Raw genomic sequence first — 12,277 nt, forward strand, 5'->3', positions numbered from 1 at the left:
GATGTTCCGTTTCTGTTGACCAATTCAACACGTTGGAGGTTTTCTCATATAGTACAATACTGGGCTGCTTAGCATCAACTGCTTGCTTCAGATCATACCATGAACTAGATAAAGGTCAGGGTGACTTGGTCATTCCAAAAATGCTTCAGCAATTTATTTGTAAGACGTTGTTGCTTTAGATCTTTCTGTTGCAATCACCAAGTCATTTAAACCTCAGATCATTGACTTTCCCTAACATTCTCCTGGAGAATGTTGATACAATGTATAATTTGAGACTCCATTTCAAGCAGGCTTGATCTTGTAGTTGAGAAGAAATCCAAAAATCATTACTCTCATTGAAATGCCTCAAAGTTTGGATGTTTTTGTTGGAAGTTTCATTTTTTTCTAAACATACAATTCGTCACTCATAAGTTATTTTTATTTGTCCTCATGCAATGTTTCCAACAGTCTGCCCCTTCATCCAGGTTTTGGCAAGCAGATATTTCTTCATCCAGGTTCTTTGGCAAACAAATATTTGGGCCTTCCATTTCACCATCACTCCGCGGACTAAATTGGTTGCCAATTAGTTTCCAGACACAATTCAAACATTGGTTATGGCCTGCAAAGCCCTACATGGCATCAGGCCAGATTACCACCAAGACCGCCTTCTGCCACATGAATCCCAGCACCTGGTCAAGTCCCACAGAATCAGCCTCCTCAGGGTCCTGTCAACCAGACAATGTCATTTGGCAGGGCCTTCTGTGAGGGGCCTGGCCCTCTGGAATCACCCCCCCCCCTCGAGATTTGCATTGCCCCCACCCTCCTCGCCTTCTGTAAAAGTTTAAAGACCTATTTATGCTGCCCGGCTTGGGTCCATTAGATCCTAGCCCCCTGACCAACAATTGTTTTGGTACGTTTTGTTGAGCGAATGGTGATTTTTAAACTATATTAGTCATCTTAATTGGATTTTTGGATGCATTTGATATGTTGTTTTGATATGTTGTGAGCCGCCCCGATTCCTCAGAGGGACAGCATACAAATCCAATAAATAAATATTTGACAATATGCTTTTGAGAGCAATGGTTTCACTTTGATGTTATCCAAGTGATTTTTATTTTTGCTATTTTTCTACTCTCATTACCACTGACCAGGCAATATGAACAACATGCAAATTATTTGCTGAGATTGTGAATTTCCATAATTGTATCTTATTGAGGCAACCTGTTGGACATACCATTTTAAAAGAATGTGTTGCACTTTCTTAATGTTTGTGTGGACTGAATTGAGGGAAGCCAAATTCTTTGATAATGACTATCTCCATCTTTATCATCTTCAACAACCATTTTGCTGAGTTTGAGATCTCTTTTGATCAGACCATGCCCTTGCAAATCTGCATCCTGAGCAAAACAGATGAGGGCAACTAATGTTTTTATAGGAGAATATATACCGTAATCATAGGTGAACTTCAACCTTTAGAACTACCGTATTTATGCTAAGGCTATGCATTCTTTTCCCAACAAAGACAATGTTAGCTCAAGGTGTGCCGTGTTTGCCAAATATCAGAATGTTTATGTCTATTTATTAATATGTCACAGATTAAGTTCTGATATTAAGTCACAGTACTGCTAGATTAGTCAGTTCTAAAAGATTTGACTTCAGCCATCTATGTAGAACAATAAATTATACAAATTATTTACATGCTGCACCTATACTTTCAGTGATGAGCAGGGTTTTTTTGTGTGACTGATAGCTTGTTTGATTTAAGTGGCTTAAGTAATGAAAGGAAAGAATATAAAGATTCTATGTCCTCCTCAAAAGAATTATCCTTCCTATGATCACAGTATTCCTTCCACCATTCCACTAATGGTAAAACTGCAAGCTTTAATGCTCCCAATGCATTGTTGTCTAAACATTCTGAACTGCAGTTTAAACTTAACTGGAGTAAATAAGCACCCCCATTATATCACACTTGTCACCTAAAAGAAAAAAAATGCAAATACTGCTTCTGAAGTGATATATTTAACAAATTCTACAATTTAAATGATACAGGAATTAACTTTGTTTATACATTAGTAGTACAATAGTCAATTGTTCAGCATTTTCTACATTTATCTATGTAATATCATGTACCTGAAAAATAAACTCCAAACAAAAAAAAACTTCAGTCAAACTCCCCTTCCTCCTCCAGCTTTATTGATAGTTTAAAATTACATTTCTATATTCTAGGACTTCAATTGCTTTTACCATCTGACTTTAAAAACTGATTACAAGCAAATGAAACTCAACAATTGTCTAAGTGATATAGTATACAAAAATAACATCTTGATTTCTGTGAAAATGCAGTTCTTTTCAAGTCCTGAATAGCTCCAAATTGTGTATACTCAAGCACTGATGTTCTGGGTTTGATTTAATTTGAAATATTTAATGTTTCCCATTCCCTTGTTACCTCGCATTAGACATTCATTTATTGTATTACTGTTACTTCAATTTCTCCCTCACTCTTGTGGCCATTAACAGGCATGTGCATTGTTTGTTTATCCCACTTCGCTATATGCTTTTGGTAAGGCCTGATATAAATACTTGGTGTTTACTGTTACTGAGGTCAGACAATCCAAGGCCATTATTGTAATAGAATTAATTACTGTGGAAGTTCAGACACTTCCAGCGCATTTCCTCCTGCATGCGATCACTTCCATGGAACCCAGGGAGGCTTTGCTGGTCTGACTTAACTCTTTCCACTCATCCATCCCTATTCACCAGTGGCACGGAAAGGGGGTTCTTTAACAAAGCATTATACATAACACCTCTACCAAACTAAACATAAACATTTTTTTTTGTAGTTAAATGCAGAAAGTCGATTTTTCTACCCCTTTCCTCCTTTAACACGGCAAGTAAAGCTCACTGGCCTGGGAGTAGCCTCTATCTGCCAACCTTTGGCCAGTGAAGAGGATTCAGAGAAAAATAATACAACCATCAATCAGAAAAAGGAGGGGCGACCAAGGAAAACAGTTAAGCTGTAGCCTCAATTGTGCATTCCCGTGCAAGGTGTCCTGACTCCCCACAACGATAGCAGTTGACTTCACTAGTCTTGCTGCAGTTGATGGCTACATGGCCAGTTTCACCACACCTGAAATGAGACAAAATCAACATTAGCAGAATGAAAAATACATATACAGAAACTTTCTGCAGCATTTGTGACCAAGTGGTTGCTGTGGATTTAAACGTACAGTGATACCTCTACTTAAGAACGCCTCTACTTAAGAACTTTTCTAGATAAGAACCGGGTGTTCAAGATATTTTTGCCTCTTAAGAACCATTTTCTACTTAAGAACCCAAGCCCGAAAAAATTTCCCAGAAAATTTGAGAGCAGCAAGAAGGCCCGGCCAGTTTCCTGCCATCCCCCCTTTAATCCCAGCCATCTCAGGCTTTTCTGGGCTGTCAGAGGAGCCTTTTGGTGGTGCTTAAGGAAGCTTTGACAGTCCAGAGCGAACGAAGCATTTTCCTTTCTCTGGGAGCTTGGAGAGGAAATAAACCTCTGTCAGCACCCAAAAAAACTACTCCCCTCACTCTGGGCAGCGACTGTCCTCTTTCTTTTCTTCCTCCTCCCACCCAAATTCCGTCCTTTTATTTCTTTCCTAATGGGTTTGCACACATTATTCGCTTTTACATTGATTCATCTGGCAAAAAATGCTTCTACTTACAAACTTTTCTACTTAAAGAACCTGGTCACGGAACAAATTAAGTTCTTAAGTAGAGGAACCACTGTATATGATAATCAGGCTTTCAAGAGAAATTTTTTCCCCCATACATCTGCAGTGTTAACACATACTGAATTAAAGCACAACATAGCAATTTTAGTATTCATAAAATTTTGAGTGAAGGTTAAAGTTTTCAAATTAAATTCATGGGATGCTTGCAGAAAAGGCCACTGAAAAAGCTCTTGCATATTAGCGTGTTAATCCTTTCAATCGGAAATATTAGTATAGGATTAATGCCTATCTTAGTATTAAGACCAATTCTTACCTATAGCATTTGACTTTGGTGCAGTCCTTCTGGATGTGTCCAAATTCCCCACAAGAGTAACACTTTTGCTCATCTGCATGATCACAATCACGAGCCAAGTGGCCAGGCTTGCCACAGTTGTAGCAGCACTGCTCTCTCTCTCTCTTGGGCTCCTTGCAGTCCTTCGCAATATGGCCACCTCTACCGCAGTTATAGCAGGCTTCCACAATAAGAAAAAGAATATAAACAAGACTATAAAACCTTAATAGCACTGAGGGACATGTAATTAACAAAGTTTAACCGTTACAATGCATTTATCCTCCGCTGTTTATTAATACTTACCATCCTCCTGAAGATCACAGTCCTTGGCAAGATGGCCAGACTCACCGCAGCGATAACAGATGTCTGGAAGTGATGATGACATAAATTGGAAGCCTGTTGAGACAATATTAGTAGTTCAATCAATTTAAATCCATATAATAATGCTACAATTCTACTTTACAGTTAATCAATCTTGTGAGTCCCTTGGGAGTTGGGCATCATTCAAATCTGAATAAATAAATCTTACACTACAGCAAAAAGGAAGAGAACAATTAAAGTAGATTTATGGATTCAAACTCAAGAAAAAAAGTTAGTAAAGATACCTCTGCCACGGCTTCGCATTCCACGGCCACGACCCATTCCGGTGGGGCATTCTCGAGCCCAATGGCCAGTACGCCCACACTTGAAGCACTCGTTACTGCTCATTGCTCCAATTAGATTCTCTAAGCAAGAGAAAAACATTGATAAGAAGTTTATTTGTGTAAAAATGCTTATTTTTGCCACGTAGATTATGAGAATTAATATTACACATTTATGATAATATATAAAATGTCAGTCAATGCTTAAAGTAAAAATCTGTAGATTAAAATAAAGGAATTGCAACAATTGCAATTGTTATTAAATTATCATTTAAAACTTTTAAAATGGAGCTGTAAAGTTTCAATTTTTTTTCAGAATTTTCCTATTTGCCATTCATATGTCAAATGATACTGTTAAATATTCTACACATTCACATATAGTATTAATGGGCTTTTAATCCACAATACAACTTCCAAAGGGGAAATGAATTGTATAGATTGCACATACAAGCACATATAACAGTGATGATGCAACTTTATGATTTGCATGCCAGGGGGTGTGTGTGCCCACACCCATAATTCCATGCCCTCCCATGCATACACATACGACCGCTCCAGGCATGCAATGGCACACCTGTTTTTTTACTCTCCCCAGGCTTTAGAACCTTTCTAAGAGCCTGGGAAGAGAGAAAACAGCCTTCCCCCTTGACAGGAGGCCCTCTAGAGTTGGGAGACGGGCCATTTCTGGCCTGGGGGAGGCGTTTTTACCCTCCGCAGGCTCCTAAAGACTCTGAAGCTTGGGGAGAACAAAACACAGGCCTTCCCCACCTCCTTCGTAGACTGTTTCCAAACTCCCAATGGGCCCAAGAAGACCCAAAAATCAGCTGGACCTGAACTCGCCTGCCCACCAATATGACTCCGCGTGCCACAGATTCGCATCACAGACATATAAAATATACGGACATATGCAATTTCAAAATGTGCATTACCTCAAGATCTGGATGATCCTCAATCTGGTATTTTTAGAGGGGCCAGGAAGATCTGGTTCTTTATCCAGACCTTTGGTAGTAGTAAATGAGAGCTCTTGTTTCATTCCATCTAGTCTGTCATATCATGCTTGTAATTTTTAATCTTTAATGTTGACTGAGTCATGCAGCACATCATAAAAAGTATAACCTGGGAAATATGTGGTAATCATCCAATTCATACCATATATACCCTACTCCCTCTAGTTATGTGCTTTTTGCTCCATGTTATAAACAAGATTCTTTTGAGTTAGTCTCCAAATGTATTAAGAACTAAATGCATGCCTTAGCTAGTAATTCCTTCAACACCAATTTCAAAGCACATGGAAATATGTATGTATGTATGTTTATACATATTTTTTGTGTTTTTGCTTAATACAGTCCAGTATAAAACAGAGACATATACATTACTGTTGATATTCAGATCAAATAATCATCTCTGTGAAGATATAATTGTTCCCAGGAGTGGGAAAAAAGCATACAAAATAACTACTGGAAAAAACAGTATTTGGAAGCATGTAACTCACTTCATGTTATTAAGAGTTTCCAAAAATTGTGTCAGAAGACATATGTCCAAGTTAAATAAAAAGCTTAAGTTCTTACAATCATGCTTATTTCATAGTTTTTAAAAGTCCTGTCTCAAATTGCATTGACTATTGGTTCTTATTTCTGAAATGGACAGAGGTGTCAGTTTAACATGGTGCTGTACTACTATGATTTAAAGTAAACCAGACAGCAAGGACATAGATAAATAAAACAGGTGGAGGCCCACTTAAAAATAAATATAAAGAATGCTAGTCTAAATTCTTTCCTTGAATATGACTCGCTGCAGCCAAAGCTTTGCAGTGACTTGAGCCTGACTGGGAAAATCACATTAGAACACCTAGGCATCCTTTTAATCTTGAAAGATGATTGCCAAAATCGTATTTTTAAAATGTAATCTAAAGAGTAAGATGGTTTGCAAGTATAACTGATCCAAAAATATTCAAGTTCCCACTTTCATAGTTTCTGAATTACTAAATCTATAATAGCATAGCAACAAATGTTAACAAATGGGTGTTTTGTCTATTTCTACCATCACAAACCTGAAATTTATTCAGACTTAAAGAATTATATTCTTGTTTAACTGGTTAAACTCCTCTAAGTCCCCAAAATAGTTGATGAAACTAGTTATGTATCTTCTACAGTCAATTACTCAAAATACCAAATGGCAGAGCTCAAATATAAGTATGTACACACATTTTCACACTTTCAGTGTTCAAAGGCCTTGGTTTAACTATTTCTGAAGTTATTTTACTTTAAGAACGCTTAAAGTAATCTTTATCCAACTCCAACTTTTAGAGAGCAAATTATTTAGAAAGAGGGTAAGATAAAGTCCTTTTTAGAGTCAACAGAAACAACCGGTAAAAAAATCTGAATCCATTTGACAGCTATCTAGAATAAAGCACAATCCAGGATCTTTTCTGGATCTCTTCTTTGGTTCCTACTATTGTCAATGCTAATCTCATCCCATTCTTTTTATTTGCTGCTTCATTCTCATTTGTTTTTGGTTCCTATTATTTAGTTACTTTAATTTAATCTAATTTCTACCTTCAGGCTCATTGTTAGAATTATAATTATTTTTCAGTGTAGATGTTCACTGGATCTGAAACAAGACCCAGGTTAAAAAAAACACATATACACATCAATAACTATTACAAAAAATTTCCTTGTGTTTTAGTGTGAATCTTAAATATGAAATTAAGATAATTTAGATTCTAAATAAAAATATCTGCTGTTCAGAAAACAAATAACATTCCAACATTGTAAACTCTTGATAATTTATTAATAAATACTTGTTTTATCTCCCCATTTCTATACACATAATTCCTCCAAATAATCTTTCTTTCAATCTCCAAATCATATTTTATTACTTAACAATGAGCTGATTTGAGACAAATCAGAAATATATATTTTGTAGACTTTGACTTGATAACTTTCATTAACTTTTGGAAAAAAAATTACTACTATTCACAGGATCTACAGATATATTCACATGTATACCAATAACAATGTCCTAATCATTATTCTGATGCAACAGGAAAGTATCTTCCTTATACAAGATATATTCTTCAAAATGATTATTTCCAACACTTTCCACACATACTCTAACTTTACCTGTTAGTAATGGCTATTAAAAATACCAGCCCAGGTGAATCTGCACAGATCTGAAAAATCAGGCAGATTCTTCAACTGTTCCCAGGTAGTTTTAACAACTCAACAGTCATTCTTTCAAAATATAAGCATAACTTACATTTGCTATCAGTGTAAAGGCACACCAATTGTTTTATACCATTTTTACACCAACACTACTACTGTGCAGGTGTAGTTATGGCCCTTTCATTCTACCTTATAAAGGACTTTGCTTGTTTTGCAGCAAGGAAAACAGCCTGTCACAAGTTTACTAGGACACTAAAATAATTCAATATTTGTAAAGTTTAACTTGCTAAACCTGTGGGGCAACTTTTTGTATTGAGAATTTATTCAAATAATTACACTGTTAACTGCACATTAAGCATATATCAGACCTGGTCACTTTATAATTAAATTATAAATGAAGCAACAATTATCTTTATTATCCATCAATAGCAATTTTGCCCCTTTGCCAAAGTGAAGCAGTAGCATATGTTAGCAGTGGTATAGGCAATGTTTCTCAGCTGATCCATTTTAAAAATCCTAATTATCATAATGGGGGGAGGGAGAGAATGCAATTTCTGTTACTTCTATTATTTGCATTAAGAAACCCCACATTTGTAAATTCATTGAATTCTCGAATGTCTAATTCTGTGACATTTTCTAGCATAAAGCTATTATAGCTAGGATACACAAGTATGTCATCATCTTGTTATCAAAAGATCTGCAGTCATTACTAAACAGCTAAACACCAGCTGTTTTTAGGCTAACATAAAGTCTTTATCGACTATTAAATTGGACAGCTGATATTCTTACTTTCACTGCCCAGTTGTGGCTATCTATATTCCTAAATCAATTTCTACCCCACCACTGTCACTTCTATTTCAGACTCTACTATCTGGTAATATTTTTGAAACCGATCTCTTCAGATTGCGTTCATCTTGACTCCTCTAAATTTTTCCTCTATTCTATTCTTTTGACAGCATTAACCAATCCTGGTCATATTAGAATGCTGCGACAAAATTCTTCCCTCTGACCGATTCTACCCTTAATTTTAGAATAAAGAACCTGCCACCCAAATCAATGTTAGCAAAACCTGGCTGCGGCCCGGACCTTTAAAAAAGGGCAGCAGAGGTAATACGAACTTTCCACCAAATCGGGCTGGCTTCGAGACAAAGACGTTTAGGATCGGGCCTACTGTTATTTCTCGCTCTCCCTCAGTAACATACCCTCAGCGCCTGGAAAGGGCGAGGTGAGTTTAAATGGGCTACTACAGCACGCCAATCCCCAACCATAAGGCCCCTAGGAAAACGCCGCTGTGAAGCATTAGGCAGGCGAACACGTGGAGGCCGCAGGTCACGTGGAGGCCGCGGCGCCACCAGAGCGCGAGCCAGGCTTTCCCGAAGACGAGCGAGTCCGAAAAAACGAAGCTTTGGATGGTGGCTTCGGCCTCCCACGTTTTCCCACCTCGCTCCCTTTCCAAGTCACGCGCACTCTTACACCGCCGCAGAAGGAAGGCCTCTCCTCCAAAAGCCCACACGGCCCGTCGCCCTTGACTCGCATACAGGCCCAGGCCGTAGGGGGGGGGGGGAAATCTCCCAGCAGCCTTGCCGCGAGCGGGACTTGCCTGCCCCGTTTCCCCGCAACTCCAGGAGGTCCCGCCGCGGCTAACCCTACTGCCGATCCGCCATGGGTCGTCAATATCCCGCGCTTACTTGGAAAGAAACGCGGGCTTTTTTTTCCCGCGCAGTAGGCCGGAATGAGCCAGCGCCCTCCTTCCCTCAACTCACTCCGCCCACAGAGGCCCCATTAACCGACCAAACTCACTCGCAAAACCACTCCGTCACTTCGGTTACCTTTCGCGAGCTTTCGTTCTCCTCGACGGAATGGCCGGCTGGGCTTTAAAAAATAAAAAAATAGGACTTTCTCCCCCTCCTCCACGCGCGAGACACGACCAGCCACCCGCTACCGTTGAGTCCCTGCTGGCTGCGCCACACGCGGTTTGCACACGACCCCACACACCCGCCCTGCCGATCTGCGCACGGCTCTATCCCGAGCTCGGGGCCAATGGCAACGCGCGAAGGTCTGCGCGTAGTCCATCGACGACAGAAGTCGTCCTGGCCAATCGGCGCCGTGGAAAAGGGGGAGGTGTCCGCCTACCGGAATATCCTCCAGTACTCTTCGTCCCAAACCGAAGGGAGGGGCTATTACTGGAATAACGAAGACGGTAAAAAGGGAGGGAGGGAAATGCAACTAGGTTTCCCGCGCGCGGTTTATCGCGATAACTTTAGCGAACGTCCGCGGGTCGCTTGTGAAGCGCTTGCTGCCGCCCTGTTGGCGCACCTGAGTCGGCAAAAAACCCGACATTTGGCAGCGTTGGTGACGCGTTCGGAGTAGCGTTTGCGGAGGCTGCGTCAGTTGTGGTTCTTCTTTTCAGAACGTCCCCCATGTCTAAAACACCTTCTTTACTTTATCATTTTTACACTTTTCAATCTTAAACCTTAAATTTAAAGCTGCCGAACCTTGTGAAACTGAGATGCGACTTAATCTGGAGTGTCTGCCTTGTTTGTCATGGAGAATCTTTTGGTGTCAGGAAACCAACAACAAAAAAGAATCCTAAGATTTGAAGCTTTGGGGGGGGGGAGGCTGTGACTCTGGACTTCCCATTGTCCTTCAGCCCCCCTCGTACTGTAGTTAAAGTTAAACACATTCTTGCGAAGAAAATTCATATTCAAAATTCATATTCATCTTTCTCAAATACAACTATAGTTAATTTAGAAAGATTATGCAATATGAGGAAATGAATCATTTGAGGAAGCCGTGGAAGAATATAAAAAGTCAACTTGAGCATAAGTCAGTTTTGTGTTCTAAAATGTTCCCAAATTTTAAATGAAAACATAATTTTAGTCTGGCTACACCAGCTCGATTGAAGACTGCTGTAATGCCTTGCATATTTTTATATACAGTACTATAAATAGAGATGGCCTCATTTAAGCAGTGAGAAACCACAAACTGGATTAGGAACAGAATCATTAAAAAGTGCCCAGTACTTTTCTTAAAAAGTAAATCTGTAAAGCTTTTAACAGATTTTACAAAATAGTTTTGTTAATGCAATTGTTTAAATTCTTGTTGTTTTGTTCATTATTTTCATATTTGTATATCATTAAAGAGAAAGAGTGAGTACAGAGGAAAAATGATCGCTCTGATCAAGAATGAGCAAGAAGACCACCGAAATACCCTTGGCCATTCTGGCCACCTGTAATCAGTATTGTGAGAAGTTTTATATAAAAATATACTTTATTTATACTGTTTCCATCAAAACATTAGCAGAATCCACAATGGGGCTGAGAAGCAGCAGCTCCACTAAATAATTGACAGTAAAGCTGAAACTAAGTTAATCAAGTAAAAATAGCAAACGAGAAATCTTTTATTCAAACTTCCTCAAACCCTCATATAAGCTGCAGAGACCTAATCCACAAATCAAAGGATAAGGTCTGTTAACACAGTTAATTAAATTGGGTCTCCCAGCAGAATTGCATGTTCACAAGAATAAATATTGTAAATGGCATATCTACACATACATGCCCCTCAAGTGTCACCCAGGAAAAGCTGCCCTATAAAACTACCCCATTTCTCTGCAGCTGCCTCTAAAGGCAAACTCCCAAAGGTACTTTTTCTTGCATGACTAAGAATCTCCATAGACATTTAACTAAAGGCAAACTCTTTGACTTTAGAAATAAATATTTCTTCTTTTTTCACAGCTGTCTGGATTTCATTTTTATTCTTGCACAGCCCTAGCTCAAATTGGACCCCCAAATTATTCTTCTGACAGTATTTATAAGGCTGCTGAGATAAACTTTGTTTGAAATAACACAGCTTGCAATTCCAAAGCTATATACATTAGTGCCCCTTAACCTTGAATGGGGCCCACACAGACTTTCCAAAAGTTGTTACCACACCAGTTTCTAACGTGACATTTTTTTAAAAAATCATATTACGTGAATTTAATCAAATTTATGGCTTTAGCCCTACAACTTTTTGGAGTGCAGCTCATAGCATATCTTCAGAGGCCAGTTACAGGCCCTCAACCCTAAACAAAATTATTAATTCCTGATTTCTAGCTTTAAAGATTTGACCATAACTTTGGACTCAGAAACTAAACAGCAGGCAGATATCAATTATAGCTGATAAATGAGAATATAAATACAAGAATACTAATACGATAGTACAATACAGGTATGACAAGTATGGCCAGGTTGATATCATTTGTGTTGGGGGCAGCTGTACTGGCCAAGTGCTAAGGCAGGACTTCCCTCAAAATCTCCCTCACTCTTATTATAATCTATCTTCCTTTCTTCCTTCTTCCTTCCTTCCTTCCTTCCTTCCTTCCTTTTCTTCTTTTTCCTTCCCTCTTCATTCTCCTTCCTTAGTTCCCCTTTTCTTATTTTTCCTTGCTCTCTTCCCATCTTCCCATCTTTT

The 12,277-nt window shown here is 38.8% G+C and overlaps 1 protein-coding gene across 6 annotated transcripts; it reads right to left on the reverse strand.

The window, feature by feature from the left end:
- Positions 1-1,979: 1,979 nt before the first annotated feature.
- On the reverse strand, positions 1,980-9,859 carry CNBP (CCHC-type zinc finger nucleic acid binding protein). 6 transcript variants are annotated; one of them, XM_070738567.1, is made up of 5 exons: positions 9,655-9,859; positions 4,626-4,745; positions 4,324-4,416; positions 4,003-4,201; positions 1,980-3,106 (listed from the first exon to the last, which is right to left on the reverse strand). In XM_070738567.1, exons 2-5 carry the CDS (start codon positions 4,726-4,728, stop codon positions 2,989-2,991), a joined length of 513 nt encoding a protein of 170 aa, XP_070594668.1. In that variant the 5' UTR covers positions 4,729-4,745; positions 9,655-9,859; the 3' UTR covers positions 1,980-2,988. The 6 variants fall into 6 exon arrangements, with proteins under 6 accessions (XP_070594668.1, XP_070594671.1, XP_070594666.1 ...); XM_070738570.1 differs by having other exon boundaries at positions 4,003-4,233; positions 9,626-9,852; XM_070738565.1 differs by having other exon boundaries at positions 4,003-4,204; positions 9,655-9,851.
- Positions 9,860-12,277: the final 2,418 nt, after the last annotated feature.

The sequence above is a fragment of the Erythrolamprus reginae genome, chromosome 2, assembly GCF_031021105.1.
Source record: "Erythrolamprus reginae isolate rEryReg1 chromosome 2, rEryReg1.hap1, whole genome shotgun sequence".
Lineage (NCBI taxonomy): Eukaryota > Metazoa > Chordata > Lepidosauria > Squamata > Dipsadidae > Erythrolamprus > Erythrolamprus reginae.